Source organism: Martes martes (assembly GCF_963455335.1).
Source record: "Martes martes genome assembly, chromosome: 10".
Classification (NCBI taxonomy): domain Eukaryota; kingdom Metazoa; phylum Chordata; class Mammalia; order Carnivora; family Mustelidae; genus Martes; species Martes martes.
Genome location: NC_137898.1, coordinates 9017761 through 9037712, shown reverse-complemented (window position 1 = coordinate 9037712; position 19952 = coordinate 9017761). Strand labels below are relative to the sequence as shown.

The following is a 19952-nucleotide window of genomic DNA, read 5'->3' as shown; positions in this document are numbered from 1 at the left end:
CCGCAGACAAGCTGGCAGTGGAGAGGATGAGATGGGGCAGGAGCTGTTATCCGTGGTCTGGGGTGATCTGGGGTGATGGGTGATGGGAGGGGTGCGGAGCTGTCTCCACGGGCAGGAAAGTGGCAGCTCTGGGGAGCAGCAAGGGGAGGAGCTTGTTCCAATCATTTTGGTCTAAAAAGGCACTGCCTTCTGCTCAGCAATGACCAACATTAGAAGCCAGTTTCTAGGAGCACCACCCCCTTCCCCACCACCACCACCAAGTATTGTCTGCAGAGCTGGAAATCAAAAGGGGACTCTGGCCGCAAGAGGTTTTTCATTAAAGTTTTGCAGGACTAGCAGAAACCACAAAGACCCCTACTATGAGATCAGCACCCTTATTTCAAAGAAGAGGAATCTGAGGCCCAGACAGGGAAGGTAACTTGAGGCCACCCCGCAAAGCCGCAGCCAAGTCAGAAATAGACGGCATGCCTCTAACTCAGAGCCAGATCGAGCCCTTTCCACCACTCTGGTGGGTCTTGTTTTCCATTCATATCTGTATCCTCTTACCCATTCAGAACCATTTCTGCGTTGTGTATTCCTATCGGAGGATACAAAGTTGGGGGGCAGGGGTCCTGGGGCCCAGGCTGCCAGGGTGCCTCTCTAGATTTATCAGCAATAATGCAGCCGGCCTCACCGTGAGAATCAGGCAGCAAAGACACCCCGCCCCTCCATCACCCATTAATGAAACCAGCAAATTCCCCCGGACGGACGGAGTCTCAACAGCCAGGGCTGGGTTTGTGCTCCCAACACAGAATGCGAAGGCACGAGACATCAGGGTTAATAAACAGCTTTATTGGCCTTCGATTTCCTTACATTCTCAATTAATTTGCCATTAAAGTGCGGGAAATTTTCTTAATCACGGTAACATTTATTGAAAGAAATCAGAACTAGTATCAGGAATGTGGCGGCCATGAAGGAAACATTTCTCCCACAAGACACAGAACGGGAGCCCCTCTTGTTGAGCTTGGGGGGGTCGGCCAGTTTGCAAACAGATTCTAATTCCGGCTCACCGTGAGCACCGAACTGGCGAGGACCGCCACCCCTGGGGGGAAAAGAAGCAATGCTAGAGAGATCTAAAGACACCCATCCTGCCTGCCACCTCCTCTCGGCCCTCTTTGGGTGTTTGCTGTTTGAACAGATCCAATCTTAGGAGAAACGGAGGTCTGGCCCCCTCTACTGCCTTCTACCCCACCCCACCCTTACTAACAAAAGCCCCCAAAGTCATTACAATGAAAAAGTGGGTTTCCATTGCCCCGACACTAACAATGTTCAGTAAAAATGAGGATAATAAACACAAAAGCTTGCTTAGTAAACAGGAGCTCTCAGCGTTCAATGCAAAAACAAAAAACAAAAACTGAAATCTCAAGGCAAATCCTGTTGGCTCTGCACACAGGCTGGACGAACTTGGAACCTGTCATTCCCATCCGTAGAGCTCCGGGCGGGGAGCACGGAGGCGGCTGGCTGGCTTTTTTCCGCACTTGCCCCCGGCAGAGGCCAGATCTTCGCGTTATGCTGAGGCTGTCGGTGTGTTTCTCTTTGCAGTTTATATACAAACACACCCAAGGCTGATGTATTTTTACACATATATGTACACACACGAGGCCTGCTACTCTTTCTTGGAAACCACCAGCTCCACCTCGGGAAGCTGGATGCCAACCTTAGTCCCACTGTCGTTGCTGGAAGAGGAGGACAGTCGGGACTTCTTAGAGGCCAAGGACACTCCACTCCCTTGCAACTTGCCTGTCTCGTCATCGCTCCCGGTCACCTCATAATGACCTTTGCTCTTTGACCCCAAGCCACCGAAGGTACCAAACTTCAGCTTTCCGTGTTTCCCTTTGACTTTCCCGCCTTCCAGTGACACTTCCCCACCTTCAAACTCCAAGGTCCCGGTCGGGGTGGAAGGCGCGGAGAGCTCCCTTTCGTCACTGAAGGAATTGGAGCGGTGCCGGGGCTTCTTACTTTTAAATAAGGAGAACTTGCCTTTGGGGGATGACGTCTCGGCCTCGGCGTCTCCTTCCAGGGAACCGAGACTGGCCTTCGAGCTCTTCAGGTCGCCTTTGGACCCTGAAATGGACGCTTCCGGGGAGCCGGTGACACCACCTTTTGCTTTAGGTTTGGAAAAATTGAACTTGGGCATTTTGATTTTGGACTTTTTAAGTTTCACGTCGGACTCTTCCCACTCGCCCTCTCCGGCCCCAGCCTGGGCAGTGGCCTCCACTTTAGGGAAGTTAATATCCACCCCCACCTCTCTGCCAATCAGCTCACGGCCAGAGAACGTGAATTTGGGGATCTTCATCTTGGGGAATGTTACTTTTCCAGATCTGCTTTCCAAGTGACCTGGAGACCCAGACACACTCAGCCCAGGACCCTGGAGTCCAACCTGGCCTCCTTTCACGCCTCCTTCGACCTTTGGTCCTGAGAAATGAAGTCCCCCAGCAAACTTCGGTGCATCCAAGTTGAGAGCGGAGGTGGCCTGGGGTCCTTTGACACTCACGTGCCCTTCGCCCAGGCTGACAGCTGGGGCACCGACACCCCCCGAAACATCCACACCTCCTTTGATTTGCGGGCCCTTCAAGCTGACACCGAAATCTGACTCAGGAGAGGCCACGTTAAGGGAAGGCCCCTTGATGCTAATGTCGGGAGCAGCCCCGTGGAAACCTACTCCCGAACCTTTCAGATCGCCTTTGATTTCAGGACCAGAAATCTGCCCCGTTGGGAGTTTCACATTCACGCCTGGCAGCTCTACATCACATCCAGAGGACTTGATTCCAGGCATCTGGAGGTTTCCTCCGAGGCCTTGAACGCTGACGCCTGGAAGACCTCCTCCAACAGCGGGGCCTTTCATCTCACCAGTGGCCCCAAGGCTCCCTTTTATTTTTGGTCCTTCCAAGTTCAAGTCCATGTCTGGTGCTGAGATTTGAGGGCCAGAGATCTGAGGCCCTTTCAGGTTCAGGCCCCCGAGGTTCACATCCATGCCTGGTGCCTGTAGTTCTCCAGTCACTTGTGGCCCTTTGACGTTCACGTCCAAGTCAGACCCTGGAGTCGAGATGCCAAACTGGGGCAGCTTCATTTTGGGAAGCTTAATGCCACCTTCGGGAGCCTCCAAACTTAGAGCAGGAGCACCTACTGATACTTTAGGGCATTTGACGTCACCAGAGACAGCCAGGTCCCCCTGCAGGCTTGGTCCCTTCAGGGTCACGTCTGAGGCGCCAAGATTGAGCGTGGCATCAATCCCAGGCACTTTCACACCATCTCCTTCCATCCTCACCTTTCCACCTTGACCTCTGAGGTCAAGCCCCGGGGCGTGCACCTTCACACCGGGAACAGAGGCATCCAGGTCTCCCTTCAAACTTGGTCCTTTCAAGTTCAGGTCAACATCAGGTCCAGAGATTTTTGGCATAGAGAGGTTCACCGAAGGCAAGTCTACTTTTGGCCCTTTCAGAGACACATCTGGCCCTTCAAGCTTGACATCGGGTGTGCTCAAGCCTCCTTCGAGAGAGGGCAGCTGGGCATGGACCTCCGCTCCTCCCCCTTCCATCTTCACACCAGGGACGCCGATCTTGGGCACTGAAAACTTGGGGAACTTGATCTTTGATTCTGGACCTTGCAGATCTATGTCTGGTCCTTCCAATCCCAAGTCACCCTTTACCTTTGGTCCTTTCAAGCTAACGTTCACATCGGGGATGGAGACCTGAGGGCCAGAAATGCCGAAGGACGGTGCTTTGACTTTAGCATCTGGGCCTTCAATGTTGATGTCAGGTGCGTCCAAGTTGGCCTGCACCCTGGGGCCCTTCAAGTCACCCTCTAGTTTTCCTGAGACATCCATGCCCGGCAGCTTGAACTTGGGAGACTTCACCTTGATGTCGGCACCTTCGACATGAACCCCTGGCGAAGAAATGTCTACATCAGGCGCCTGTATTTCACCCTCCAGTTTGGGGCTTGGGAGGGGGGCCTCAGCTTTAAATTTAGGTGATTTAATGTCAAATTCTACATCTGGAAAGTACATTTTCCCGAACATGGGTTTCTTGGTTTTGGGGGATTTCACATCACCTTTAAGTGTGGCATCTGGCCCGGCAATGTTGACCTCTACCTCGGGCGCCTTGAGACTGGCATCAATTTCGCCCCCGGGAACATTCAAGTCAAACCCCTGTTTTTTGGCCTTCATTTTAGGGCCACTCATGTGAATTTTGGGCATTTTAAATTTACTCTTCTTGCCCTTGCCACCAACACTAATTTCAGGAGTCTCAACATTCATCTCTGCCTCGGGAACAGTCACATCCAGAGAAGGTGATTTGATGTCAGCTTTAGGGCTTTTTGCCCCAAAACCAAACTTGGGTTTCTTGAATTTGGGAATTTTAATGTCTGGCCCCTCAACAGTAATATCTGGGCTTTCCGTGTGTACATCCAAGCTTGGAGCTTCTAAATCAACTTTGGGCCCTTTGAGGTCCAGTTCAGCACCTTCCAACTTGGGACCAGAAATTCCAATTTTGGGTGCCTTGAAATGCAAATCAACATCAGGAACAGTTACTTTAGGGGCAGATATATCCAGCGATGGCATCTTCAAATGTGGGCCACTAAGCTTGGCATCTGGGCCTTCAAAATCCAGACCTGAACCTTTAACGTCAACTTCTGGGCCTTTGAAAGTACCTTCAATCTTAGGGACAGACACATCAAAATCTCCTTTGACTTTGGATCCTTTCAAATCCAGGTCAACATCAGGCATGGAGATTTTGGGAGCTTTGATATTTATCTCTGGCATCTTGAACTTAGGGCCCTTCAGTTTCGCATCTGGACACTCAATATTCACATCTGGGGCATCAATGTCCACTTTGGGGCCAGAAATGTCAATGTCAGCCTTGGGAAGGTTCACATCCACTTCTGGGCCTTCTCCCTTGAAGCCAGGCATGCTGAACTTGGGCATTTTCACCTTGGGCATCTTCAGGTGCCAGTCTGGACCATGAACGTCCACATCAGGGGCATCAATGTCCACTTTGGGCCCTTTGATGTCAATTTCAGGGCCCTTGAGGTCACCTTCCACTTTAGGCAAAGACACATCCACATCACCCTTTACCTTGGGACCTTTCAGGTTTAAGTCAATATCAGGCATGGAGATCTTAGGAGCTTTAATGTTCATCTCTGGCATCTTGAACTTGGGGCCCTTCAGTTTTGCATCTGGACCTTCGATATTGACATCTGGAACATCAATGTCCACCTTGGGTCCTGAGACATCAATGTCAGCCTTGGGTAGGTTCACATCCACTTCTGGGCCCTCTCCTTTGAAGCCTGGCATGCTGAACTTGGGCATTTTCACCTTGGGCATCTTCAGGTGCCAGTCTGGGCCATGGACATCCACATCTGGGACATCAACGTCCACTTTGGGGCCCTTGATGTCAACGTCAGGGCCCTTGAGGTCACCTTCCACTTTCGGCAGAGACACATCCACATCACCCTTTACCTTGGGACCCTTCAGATTCAGGTCCACTTCAGGCATGGAGATCTTGGGTGCCTTGAGGTGCAGGTCAGGCATTTTAAACTTGGGACCCTTCAGTTTCCCTTCTGGGCCATGAATGTCAACATCAGGAGTGTCTATGTCCAGATTAGGGCCTTTAACATCAACTTTGGGGCCTTTCAGATCTCCTTCCAGTTTAGGAATGGAAATATCCAAATCTCCCTTTATCTTAGGTCCTTTCAAGTTCAAATCAATGTCACTCATGGAGATTTGTGGGGTTTTGAAATGGACATCAGGCATCTTAAATTTGGGACCTTTGAGTTTCCCTTCAGGACCTTCAATGTCTACCTCTGGCCCCTTTAGATCACCTTCCACCTTAGGTAATGAAAGATCCACATCCCCCTTTACTTTTGGCCCCTTCAAATTTAAGTCCAAGTCAGGCATGGAGATCTTGGGGGCTTTAATATGCATCTCTGGCATCTTAAATTTGGGCCCCTTCAATTTTCCTTCTGGGCCCTCAATATTGATATCAGGAGTGTCAAAGTCCAATTTGGGGCCCTTGATGTCAATTTCAGGGCCCTTGAGGTCACTTTCCACCTTGGGCAAAGAAACATCCACATCACCCTTCATTTTGGGGCCCTTCAGGTTTAAGTCAAGATCAGGCATGGAGATTTTGGGAGCTTTGATGTTCATCTCTGGCATCTTGAACTTAGGGCCCTTCAGTTTCGCATCTGGACACTCAATATTCACATCTGGGGCATCAATGTCCACTTTGGGGCCAGAAATGTCAATGTCAGCCTTGGGAAGGTTCACATCCACTTCTGGGCCTTCTCCCTTGAAGCCAGGCATGCTGAACTTGGGCATTTTCACCTTGGGCATCTTCAGGTGCCAGTCTGGACCATGAACGTCCACATCAGGGGCATCAATGTCCACTTTGGGCCCTTTGATGTCAATTTCAGGGCCCTTGAGGTCACCTTCCACTTTAGGCAAAGACACATCCACATCACCCTTTACCTTGGGACCTTTCAGGTTTAAGTCAATATCAGGCATGGAGATCTTAGGAGCTTTAATGTTCATCTCTGGCATCTTGAACTTGGGGCCCTTCAGTTTTGCATCTGGACCTTCGATATTGACATCTGGAACATCAATGTCCACCTTGGGTCCTGAGACATCAATGTCAGCCTTGGGTAGGTTCACATCCACTTCTGGGCCCTCTCCTTTGAAGCCTGGCATGCTGAACTTGGGCATTTTCACCTTGGGCATCTTCAGGTGCCAGTCTGGGCCATGAACATCCACATCTGGGACATCAACGTCCACTTTGGGGCCCTTGATGTCAACGTCAGGGCCCTTGAGGTCACCTTCCACTTTCGGCAGAGACACATCCACATCACCCTTTACCTTGGGACCCTTCAGATTCAGGTCCACTTCAGGCATGGAGATCTTGGGTGCCTTGAGGTGCAGGTCAGGCATTTTAAACTTGGGACCCTTCAGTTTCCCTTCTGGGCCATGAATGTCAACATCAGGAGTGTCTATGTCTACCTTGGGTCCTGAGATGTCAATGTCAGCTTTGGGCAGGTTCACATCCACATCTGGGCCCTCGCCTTTGAAGCCAGGCATGCTGAACTTGGGCATTTTCACCTTGGGCATCTTCAGGTGCCATTCTGGACCATGAACATCCACATCTGGGACATCAACATCCACCTTGGGGCCTTTGATGTCAATTTCAGGGGCCTTTAGGTCACCTTCCACCTTAGGTAGAGAAACATCCACATCTCCTTTCATCTTAGGACCTTTCAGATGCAAATCAAAGTCAGGCATGGAGATCTTGGGGGCTTTGATGTTCATCTCTGGCATCTTGAACTTGGGGCCTTTCAGTTTTGCATCTGGACCTTCGATATTGACATCTGGAGCATCAATGTCCACCTTGGGTCCTGAGACATCAATGTCAGCCTTGGGTAGGCTCACATCCACTTCTGGGCCTTCTCCTTTGAACCCTGGCATGCTGATCTTGGGCATTTTTATCTTGGGCATCTTCAGGTGCCAGTCTGGGCCATGAACATCCACATCTGGGGCATCAATGTCCACTTTGGGGCCCTTGATGTCAACATCAGGAACTTTAATCTCACCTTCCACTTTTGGTAAAGACACATCCACATCACCCTTCACTTTAGGGCCCTTCAGGTTAAGATCAATGTCTGGCATGGAGATCTTAGGGGCTTTGATGTTCATCTCAGGCATCTTGAACTTGGGACCTTTCAGCTTTCCCTCAGGACCCTCAATGTTAACATCAGGGCCTTCAATGTCCACCTTGGGTCCAGTCACATCAATGTCAGCCTTGGGTAGATTCACATCCACTTCTGGGCCTTCTCCTTTGAAGCCTGGCATGCTGATCTTGGGCATTTTTATCTTGGGCATTTTCAGGTGCCAGTCTGGTCCATGAACATCCACATCAGGGGCATCAATGTCCACTTTTGGACCTTTGAGGTCCACCTCAGGACCTTTCAGATCCCCTTCAAACTTGGGGAGGGAAACATCCACATCACCTTTCACTTTGGGGCCCTTCAAGTTTAAATCAATATCAGGCATGGAAATCTTAGGAGTCTTTAGGTGCATCTCTGGCATCTTGAATTTGGGCCCCTTCAGTTTCCCCTCTGGGCCTTCAATGTTAATATCAGGAGTGTCAATGTCCACTTTGGGGCCCTTGATGTCCACCTCAGGGCCCTTTAAGTCACCTTCTACTTTTGGCAAAGATATATCCACATCACCTTTCATTTTGGGGCCCTTCAAGTTCAGATCAAGGTCAGGCATGGAGATTTTGGGGGCTTTGATGTTCATCTCAGGCATCTTGAACTTGGGACCCTTCAGTTTCACATCTGGACCTTCAATATTCATATCCGGGGCATCAATGTCCACTTTGGGGCCAGAAATATCAATGTCCGCTTTAGGGAGAGTAACATCCACATCTGGGCCTTCACCTTTGAAGCCCGGCATGCTGAACTTGGGCATTTTCACCTTGGGCATTTTCAGGTGCCAGTCTGGGCCATGAACATCCACACCAGGGGCATCAACATCCACTTTGGGCCCTTTGATATCAATCTCTGGCCCTTTCAGATCCCCTTCAACTTTGGGCAGAGAAACATCCATATCACCTTTCACCTTGGGGCCCTTCAGGTTTAAATCAATGTCAGGCATGGAGATCTTGGGAGTTTTGATATTCATGTCAGGCATCTTGAGTTTGGGGCCTTTTAAGCTTCCTTCTACACCTTCCACATTAATTTCTGGACCCTCGATGTCCATTTTGGGCCCCTCGATGTTGAGATCTCCTTTTGGCAGATCCACAGCCATTTCTGGCCCTTCCACTTTTAAGCCAGGCACACCGAACTTGGGCATTTTCATTTTGGGCATTTTCAAATTCCAATCTGGACCATGAACATCCACATCAGGTGCATCAAGATGAACTTCTGGTGCTTTAATATCTACTTTGGGTCCTTTAAAGTCACCTTCTAAATTAGGAGCAGTAACATCTAAGTCTCCTTTGACTTTAGGGCCTTTCAGATTTAACTCTACATCAGGCATAGAAACTTTAGGAGATGAAATACTCAAGAAAGGCATTTTGAACTTAGATCCTTTCACTTTCCCTTGGACTTCAACATCGGGAGCATTAATATCAACTTTTGGACCTGTCACATCAATATCTGGCTTTTTAACTTTGACATCCACCTCAGGTGTCTGAACTTTGGAGCCTGAAAAATTAAATTTAGGAAGCTTAAAACGTGATTTCTTTGCCTTGCCTTCAAGATTGACCTTAGGACCAGAAATGTCCACTTCTGGCCCCTTTACATCCAACTTGGGAGCTTTAACATCACCTTCCAGTTTGGGCCCGGAAACATCAACATCTCCCTTAAGCTTTGCGCCTTTCAAATTCAGGTCAATTTCTGGCATGGAGATTTTGGGCATATTTACATGCATGTCTGGCATCTTCAGTTTGGGACCTTTCAATTTGCCCTCAGGACCATGAATGTCAATATCTGGAGCATCTACATCTATCTTTGGGCCCTTGATGTCAAGAGTAGGCCCTTTCACATCACCTTCTACATTTGGAAGGGAAACATCCACCTCTCCCTTCATTTTAGGGCCTTTAAGATTTAGGTCCAAATCTGGCATGGATATCTTAGGAGCTTTGATGTTCATCTCTGGCATCTTGAACTTGGGGCCTTTCAGTTTTGCATCTGGACCTTCGATATTGACATCTGGAGCATCAATGTCCACCTTGGGTCCTGAGACATCAATGTCAGCCTTGGGTAGGTTCACATCCACTTCTGGGCCTTCTCCTTTGAACCCTGGCATGCTGATCTTGGGCATTTTTATCTTGGGCATCTTCAGGTGCCAGTCTGGGCCATGAACATCCACATCTGGGGCATCAATGTCCACTTTGGGGCCCTTGATGTCAACATCAGGAACTTTAATCTCACCTTCCACTTTTGGTAAAGACACATCCACATCACCCTTCACTTTAGGGCCCTTCAGGTTAAGATCAATGTCTGGCATGGAGATCTTAGGGGCTTTGATGTTCATCTCAGGCATCTTGAACTTGGGACCTTTCAGCTTTCCCTCAGGACCCTCAATGTTAACATCAGGGCCTTCAATGTCCACCTTGGGTCCAGTCACATCAATGTCAGCCTTGGGTAGATTCACATCCACTTCTGGGCCTTCTCCTTTGAAGCCTGGCATGCTGATCTTGGGCATTTTCACCTTGGGCATCTTCAGGTGCCAGTCTGGACCATGAACATCCACATCTGGGACATCAACATCCACCTTGGGGCCTTTGATGTCAACTTCAGGGCCCTTGAGGTCACCTTCAACTTTCGGCAGAGACACATCCACATCACCCTTTACCTTGGGACCTTTCAGGTGCAAATCAAAGTCAGGCATGGAGATCTTAGGGGCTTTGATGTTCATCTCAGGCATCTTGAACTTGGGACCTTTCAACTTTCCCTCAGGACCCTCAATGTTAACATCAGGGCCTTCAATGTCCACCTTGGGTCCTGAGACATCAATGTCAGCCTTGGGCAGGTTCACATCCACTTCTGGGCCTTCTCCTTTGAAGCCTGGCATGCTGAACTTGGGCATTTTCATCTTGGGCATTTTCAGGTGCCAGTCTGGGCCATGGACATCCACATCTGGAACATCAATGTCCACTTTGGGACCTTTGAGGTCGACTTCAGGGCCTTTCAGGTCTCCCTCTAATTTGGGACCTTTGACATCCATATCTCCTTTTATTTTTGGACCTGTTAGATTAATATCAATATCTGGCATGGATATCTTTGGAGTCTTCAAATGCATTTCAGGCATCTTAAACTTCGGACTTTTCCACTTTCCTTCAGGTCCTTCAATAGTCACATCAGGACATTCAACATCCACTTTGGGTCCTGACACATCTATGTCAGCCTTGGGCAGGTTCACATCCACTTCTGGGCCTTCTCCCTTGAAGCCAGGCATGCTGAACTTGGGCATTTTCACCTTGGGCATCTTCAGGTGCCAATCTGGACCATGAACATCCACATCTGGGACGTCAACATTCACCTTGGGGCCTTTGATGTCAACTTCAGGGGCCTTTAAGTCACCTTCAACTTTCGGCAGAGACACATCCACATCACCCTTTACCTTGGGACCTTTCAGGTGCAAATCAAAGTCAGGCATGGAGATCTTAGGGGCTTTGATGTTCATCTCAGGCATCTTGAACTTGGGACCTTTCAACTTTCCCTCAGGACCCTCAATGTTAACATCAGGGCCTTCGATGTCCACCTTGGGTCCTGAGACATCAATGTCAGCCTTGGGTAGGTTCACATCCACTTCTGGGCCTTCTCCTTTGAAGCCAGGCATGCTGAACTTGGGCATTTTCATCTTGGGCATTTTCAGGTGCCATTCTGGGCCCTGAACATCCACATCTGGGACATCAACATCCACCTTGGGGCCTTTGATGTTAACTTCAGGGCCCTTGAGGTCACCTTCCACTTTCGGCAGAGACACATCCACATCACCCTTTACCTTGGGACCTTTCAGGTGCAAATCAAAGTCAGGCATGGAGATCTTGGGGGCTTTGATGTTCATCTCAGGCATCTTGAACTTAGGACCTTTCAACTTTCCCTCAGGACCCTCAATGTTAACATCAGGGCCTTCAATGTCCACCTTGGGTCCTGAGACATCAATGTCAGCCTTGGGCAGGTTCACATCCACTTCTGGGCCCTCACCTTTGAACCCAGGCATGCTGAACTTGGGCATTTTCATCTTGGGCATTTTCAGGTGCCAGTCTGGGCCCTGAACATCAACATCTGGGACATCAATGTCCGCTTTGGGGGCCTTTAGGTCACCTTCTACCTTAGGCAAGGAAATGTCCACATCTCCTTTGACCTTAGGACCTTTCAAGTGTAAATCTACATCCGGCATGGAGATCTTGGGAGCTTTGATGTTCATTTCCGGCATCTTAAATTTAGGCCCCTTGATTTTTCCCTCTGGACTCTCAATGCTCATCTCTGGGACTTCAATGTCAACTTTGGGTCCTGAGACACCAATGTCAGCCTTGGGCAGGTTCACATCTACCTCTGGACCCTCTGCTTTGAAACTAGGCACGCTGAACTTGGGCATTTTCATTTTGGGCATCTTCAGGTGCCAATCTGGGCCATGAACATCGGGAGCATTTATGTCTACTTTGGGGCCCTTGATATTCACATCTGGTACTTTAATTTTACCTTCTACCTCGGGCACAGACACATCAACATCCCCCTTGATTTTTGGTCCTTTCAAATTTAGGTTCACGTCAGGCATAGAAATATTTGGGGCTTTGAAATGCATGTCAGGCATCTTGAACTTAGGACCTTTCAATTTTCCCTCTGGTCCTTCGATGTCAATATCTGGCCCGCTGATGTCACCTTTGAGGTCTGGCCCTTTGAGGTCACCTTCCAATTTGGGAACATCAACATCCACCTCTCCCTTTATCTTGGGACTTTTTAAGTGTAGATCAATGTCTGGCATGGAGATTTTGGGAGCTTTAAAGTGCATGTCTGGCATCTTAAATTTAGGACTTTTCCATTTGCCATCTGGACCTTCCACAGCTACATCTGGCATGTCAACATCCAATTTGGGGCCTTTGACATCCACTTCTGGACCCTTTAACTCTCCCTCCAGCTTTGGGGCAGAAACGTCAAAGTCTCCTTTGATTTTAGGCCCTTTTAAGTTGAAATCAACATCAGGCATGGAGATCTTAGGGGCATGAAAGTGCATTTCAGGCATCTTGAACTTAGGGCCTTTCAGTTTTCCCTCTGGACCCTCGATGTTCATATCTGGCACTTCAATGTCCACCTTAGGTCCAGAAATGTCAATGTCAGCCTTGGGCAGGTTCACATCCACATCTGGCCCCTCACCTTTAAAGCCGGGCATACTGAACTTGGGCATTTTCATCTTGGGCATCTTCAGGTGCCACTCTGAGCCATGAACATCCACATCTGGGGCATCAATGTCTACTTTGGGGCCTTTAATGTCCACATCTGGCACTTTCATTTCACCTTCTATCTTGGGCACAGACACATCCACATCCCCTTTGACTTTGGGGCCTTTCAAGTGTAAGTCCACATCAGGCATGGAGATCTTGGGGGTCTTGAAGTGCATGTCTGGCATCTTAAACTTAGGGCCTTTCAACTTTGCATCAGGACATTCCAGTTCAACGTCAGGCATCTCCACATCCACACTGGGGCCTTTCAAATCTCCTTCCAATTTTGACACAGACACATCCACATCTCCCTTTAGTTTTGGCCCCTTAAGATTCAAGTTCACATCAGGCATGGAGATCTTGGGTGCCTTGAAGTGCATCTCAGGCATCTTGAACTTGGGGCCTTTCAGCTTTCCTTCCGGTCCTTCAATGTTAACATCGGGGGCTTCAATGTCCACTTTGGGTCCAGAGATATCAATGTCAGCCTTGGGCAGGTTCACATCCACATCTGGGCCCTCACCTTTGAAGCCAGGCATGCTGAACTTGGGCATTTTCATTTTGGGCATCTTCAGGTGCCAGTCCGGGCCATGAACGTCCACATCTGGGACATCGACATCCAGTTTGGGTCCTTTGATGTCCACATCTGGCACTTTCATTTCACCTTCTATCTTGGGCACAGACACGTCCACATCCCCCTTCACTTTAGGGCCTTTCAAGTGTAAGTCCACATCAGGCATGGAGATCTTGGGGGTCTTGAAGTGCATCTCAGGCATCTTAAACTTAGGGCCTTTCAACTTGGCATCAGGACATTCCAGATCAACATCAGGCATCTCCACGTCGACACTAGGACCTTTGATATCAACTTGTGGACCTCTCAGATCACCTTCTAGCTCAGGCACAGAAGCATCAATTTCTCCTTTCACTTTGGGACCCTTCAAATTCAAGTCCACATCTGGCATGGATATCTTAGGAGCTTTGATATTCAACTTAGGCATCTTAAACTTAGAGCCCTTTAATTTTCCTTCTGGTCCCTCTATATCCAAATCAGGAGCATCAATGTCCATTTTGGGGCCAGAAATATTAATGTCAGCCTTGGGCAGGTTCACATCCACATCTGGCCCCTCACCTTTGAAGCCAGGCATGCTGAACTTGGGCATTTTCACCTTGGGCATCTTCAGGTGCCAGTCTGGGCCATGGACATCCACATCGGGGACATCGATGTCTACTTTAGGCCCTTTGATGTCCACATCTGGCACTTTCATTTCACCTTCTATCTTGGGCATAGACACATCCACATCCCCTTTGACTTTGGGGCCTTTCAAGTGTAAGTCCACATCAGGCATGGAGATCTTAGGAGTCTTAAAGTGCATGTCTGGCATCTTAAACTTAGGACCTTTCAGCTTCCCTTCTGGACCCTCAATATCAATATCACCAACATCCACATCCATCTTTGGGGCCTTCATGTCAATTTCAGGACCTTTCAAGTCTCCTTCCACTTTGGGAAGGGAGACATCTACATCAGTTTTCAGTTTAGGAGCTTTTATATTAAGTCCAACATCAGGCATGGAGATTTTGTGTGTCTGTATATTCATGCTTGGCATCTTAAATTTGGGACCTTTTAGCTTCCCCTCTGGACCTTCAATATTAACATCTGGAGCATCAATGTCCACCTTGGGACCTGAGACATCAATGTCAGCCTTTGGCAGGTTTACATCCACTTCTGGGCCCTCTCCTTTGAAGCCCGGCATGCTGAACTTGGGCATTTTCACCTTGGGCATCTTCAGGTGCCAGTCTGGGCCATGACCTCCCACATCTGGTGCATTAATGTCTACTTTGGGACTTTTGATGTCAACATCAGGAGCTTTTATCTCTCCTTCTACTTTTGGAATTGTAACATCATAATCTCCTTTCATTTTAGGACCTTTCAAATGCAAACCAACATCTGGCATGGATATCTTCTGAGGTTTTATATTCATTTCTGGCATCTTAAATTTAGGACCTTTTACTTTTGCATCTGGACCATCAATATTCACATCTGGAACTTCAACATCCACCTTGGGCCCTGAGACATCAATGTTGGCCTTGGGCAGATTCACTTCCACTTCTGGGCCTTCTCCTTTGAAGCCAGGCATGCTGAACTTGGGCATTTTCACCTTGGGCATCTTCAGGTGCCAGTCTGGGCCTTGAACATCCACATCTGGAGCACTGATGTCAACTTTGGGACTTTTGATGTCAACATCAGGAGCTTTTATCTCTCCTTCTACTTTTGGAATTGTAACATCATAATCTCCTTTCATTTTAGGACCTTTCAAATGCAAACCAACATCTGGCATGGATATCTTCTGAGGCTTTATATTCATTTCTGGCATCTTAAATTTAGGACCTTTTACTTTTGCATCTGGACCATCAATATTCACATCTGGAACTTCAACATCCACCTTGGGCCCTGAGACATCAATGTTGGCCTTGGGCAGGTTCACTTCCACTTCTGGGCCTTCTCCTTTGAAGCCAGGCATGCTGAACTTGGGCATTTTCACCTTGGGCATCTTCAGGTGCCAGTCTGGGCCTTGAACATCCACATCTGGAGCACTGATGTCAACTTTGGGCCCTTTAATGTCCACATCCGGCACCTTTATTTCACCTTCTACATCAGGCACAGACACATCCACATCTCCCTTTAGTTTTGGCCCCTTAAGATTCAAGTTCACATCAGGCATGGAGATCTTGGGTGCCTTGAAGTGCATCTCAGGCATCTTGAACTTGGGGCCTTTCAGCTTTCCTTCCGGTCCTTCAATGTTAACATCGGGGGCTTCAATGTCCACTTTGGGTCCAGAGATATCAATGTCAGCCTTGGGCAGGTTCACATCCACATCTGGGCCCTCACCTTTGAAGCCAGGCATGCTGAACTTGGGCATTTTCATTTTGGGCATCTTCAGGTGCCAGTCCGGGCCATGAACGTCCACATCTGGGACATCGACATCCAGTTTGGGTCCTTTGATGTCCACATCTGGCACTTTCATTTCACCTTCTATCTTGGGCACAGACACGTCCACATCCCCCTTCACTTTAGGGCCTTTCAAGTGTAAGTCCACATCAGGCATGGAGATCTTGGGGGTCTTGAAGTGCATCTCAGGCATCTTAAACTTGGGACCCGTCAGCTTCCCTTCTGGACCTTCAAGACTCACATCTGGGGCTTCAATGTCAACTTTAGGTCCAGAGATGTCAACGTCAGCCTTAGGCAGGTTCACATCCACATCTGGGCCCTCGCCTTTCAAGCTGGGCATGCTGAACTTGGGCATTTTCATCTTGGGCATTTTCAGGCTCCAGTCTGCACCTTGGACTTCCACATCTGGTGCTTTAAGGTCTACCTTGGGTCCTTTGATGTCCACATCTGGAACTTTCATCTCACCTTCTATTTTTGGTGCTGACATATCGAGACTGCCTTTCATTTTGGGTCCTTTAAGATCCAAGTCAACATCTGGGAGAGTCATCTTAGGAGCCTTGAAGTGCATCTCAGGCATCTTAAACTTGGGGCCTTTCAACTTTCCTTCTGGTCCTTCAAGGCCCAAATCTGGAGCACTAATATCTACCTTGGGTGCAGAAATGTCCACATCAGCCTTTGTCAGGTTCACATCCACTTCTGGGCCCTCCCCTTTGAGGCTGGGCATGGTGAATTTGGGCATTTTCATCTTGGGCATCTTTAGGTTCCATTCAGGACCATGAACTTCAACATCTGGGGCACCGATGTCTACTTTTGGCCCTTTGAGATCCCCTTCCATCTTTGGCACCGTAACATCATATTCTCCCTTCACCTTGGGACCTTTCATATGCAAATCCACATCAGGCATAGAGATCTTAGGAGCCTTGATATTCATCTCAGGCATCTTAAACTTGGGACCCTTCAGCTTTCCTTCAGGTCCTTCAATGTTCACATCTGGAACTTCAGTGTCCACTGTGGGTCCGGAGATGTCAATGTCAGCCTTGGGCAGGTTCACATCCACTTCTGGACCCTCTGCTTTGAAGCCAGGCATGCTGAACTTGGGCATTTTCATTTTGGGCATCTTCAGGTGCCAGTCTGGGCCGTGAACATCAACATCTGGAGCATCGATATCCACTTTGGCACTTTTAAGTTCAACATCAGGAACTTTAATCTCACCTTCCACTTTTGGCACTGTGACATCATATTCTCCCTTTACTTTAGGGCCTTTCAAATGTAAGTCCACATCTGGCATGGAGATCTTTGGGGCTTTGATATTCATCTCAGGCATCTTAAACTTAGGTCCTTTCAGTTTCCCTTCTGGTCCCTCAAGGCTCACATCTGGAGCACTAACATTTACGTTGTGCCCAGAAATGTCCACATCAACCTTGGGCAGGTTCACATCCACTTCTGGGCCCTCTGCTTTGAACCCTGGCACACTGAATTTTGGCATTTTCATCTTGGGCATCTTCAAGTGCCAGTCTGGGCCCTGAACATCCACATCTGGGGCATCAATGTCCACTTTGGGGCCTTTCAGTTCCCCTTCAAGTTTTGGGACTGTTACATCGTACTCTCCTTTTACCTTTGTGCCTTTAACATGCAAATCAACATCAGGTATGGAGATCTTTGGTGTCTTGACACTCACTTCAGGCAGCTTAATATCAGGGCCTTTAAGTTTGCCTCCCGGGCCCGCTATGTTGACATTTGGGGCCTCCACATTGACCTTGGGCCCTGAAATACTGACATCTCCTTTGGGTAGTTTCACATCTACATCTGGGCCTTCCCCTTCAACTCCTGGAGTGCTGAACTTGGGCATTTTCAGGTTCCAGTCTGGGCCATGAACTTCCACACCTGGGGCACTGACATCCACTTTGGGGCCTCTGACATCCACTTCAGGGACTTTGACTTTCCCTTCTACTTTGGGAAGCGTGACATCTACACCCCCTTTCATTTTAGGTGCAGCCACATTTAGATCTACATCTGCCATAGAGATCCTGCACGTTCCTGCTTTTCCAGAAGGACTACCAAGCATGGGTCCCGTCAGGGTCCCCTCAAGGCCAGGTGTCTCTATGTCCACTTTGGAGCCTTTAACTGCCACTTGAGGGCCTTTAATGTCACCTTGCACCCCAGGCACTGAAACCTTAGTATCTCCCTTCACTTTAGGGGATCCAAGGCTCAGATCCACATCCTGCATGGAGATTTTAGGTTTCTGCATGATCATTTCAGGAGTCTTGACTTTCGTACCCTTCACCTTCCCTTCCAGCCCCCCAGCAGCAACCTCAGGCAGGCTGACGTCACCAGAGATCCCAGGAAGAGTCACTTCACCTGTGGGCAGTGTCACATCAATGCCAGTTCCCTCTCCCTTTGAACCTGACACAGAGAATTTGGGAACTTTCATCTTGGGCATATTCAGTTTGCCCCCGGGCCCGGCAAGATCAACATCAGGGGCTTGAACTTCCACACTGGAGCCAGTGACAGCGCCCTTGATTTTGGGACCCGAAATGCCCACCCCTATGCTCCCCTGTGGCTTGGCACCTTTCAGGCCTAGGTCACTCTCAAGAGATGACCCAGTGATTTGGGGTCCCTTCAGCTTCCCCTCAAGCCCCTCAATATTGGCAGAAGGAGCACTGACTTCTAGCTGAGGGGTCTGGATATTCCCGCCAATGGTCAGGCCGGGCTTGCCACCCTTGTGCCCCACAGAGAACTCGGGTGCAGAAACGTTCAACCCTGCTCCTGGGGCCTGGCCCTCGGGCGCTGTCGAGACACCGAATTTTGGCACCTTCATAGTGGGAATTTTAATTTTCCCATTAGTGCCACTCTCCAGAGATGGGTCCTGCACCTCCACTGCCCCACCCCCAAGAGAAGACGAAATGTCCGCTCCTGGAACTTGGACCCCTCCTTTGCCCCCCAAGTCCAAGCCCTTCGCACTGACACTGACACCTGGGCTCCCCACCTTTATCCCAGGCACGGTGACCTGGAGCTTCGAGTGGCCAGCACCTTGGAGCTCAGGTCCCGAAGCAGAAACAGACCCCGCTCGGATGTCCACAACAGAGCCTGTGGTAGGAGACGCGGCCCCCGAGCCCGAGGGCAGTCTGATCACTGTCTTGCCAGGCTGGGTGTCCACATCCACAGCGGAAATTTCAGTCAGTTTGTGCCGGGGAATCTTGATCTTGAACTCTGGGCTGCTGATATCAATCTCCCTGGCTCCTTCGTGGCCTGTCACATCAACAGTGTAGGCCGTGACCCTTCTCGTCACAGTGATGGTGCGGCTCTGGGTTTCCCCAGGTTCCCCTTCTAGTCCGTCCTCCGACCTCAGCCGAGGCTTGATCTTCGTGGTGTAGATGCGCTGGTAGTCCTCGTCATCCCCGCTCTGCAGAAAGACACGGCCGGGAGACGTTGCAGCAGGATCTGCATGACCCGGACGCCCGGCCACAGCCCAGCCGCCAACATGGTTGCCTGTTTCCCACGGAAGCTGGGACCAGAACGGAGGCCCACAGAGCCTCCTGGGGCAGAGCGTGGAGGGGTGAGGAAAGGGGCTGACAGCCACATCACAGGAGGAAAACAAATTATTTGGGGAAACTCTGGGAAGCAAAAGCTATGGGGGAGAGAAGCAGGGTGGACTCCTGCCTTCTGCGGTCTGGAAGGAGGATTTATAATCAATCGATTCTAGATTCCAATCGGCTCGTCAAGTCCCAGGGATGCCTCCCAGCTCTGCATCCAGCTCTGCATGGATCTGGCTCTTGGGCTCTCAATTCTCAACTCACTGGCTTGTATAACGGGGACAGGAATCCTCTCAGTGACCTGTCAGAGCGCGTTGGTGGAGACTCACTGTGCTTGGATTAATACTTTCACTTTGAGGACCCATTATATGTTAAATAAACAAGCCATCAAGGAGCAAAGAAACGTCCCCCAGGCGCTTTGCTGCCCGGCCTCTGACTCACAGATGAGCCCAGGCCTCTGGAAGGAGAAAAATGGCTTCTGGAAGGCAGATCGGGGCACCT

At 49.4% G+C, this 19952-nt stretch overlaps 1 protein-coding gene across 5 annotated transcripts in view; it reads right to left on the bottom strand.

The window, feature by feature from the left end:
- Positions 1–810: 810 nt before the first annotated feature.
- Positions 811–19952, bottom strand: part of AHNAK (AHNAK nucleoprotein) — a 33687-nt gene continuing 14545 nt past the window's right edge. For 4 of the 5 annotated variants that reach the window (XM_080817351.1, XM_080817353.1, XM_080817350.1 and 1 more), the window contains exon 5: positions 811–19321. In XM_080817351.1, coding sequence (XP_080673477.1) covers positions 1646–19321 — 17676 coding nt within the window. In that variant the 3' untranslated portion in view covers positions 811–1645. The remainder of the gene's footprint in view (positions 19322–19952) is intronic. The other variant, XM_080817354.1, reaches the window with a different exon arrangement.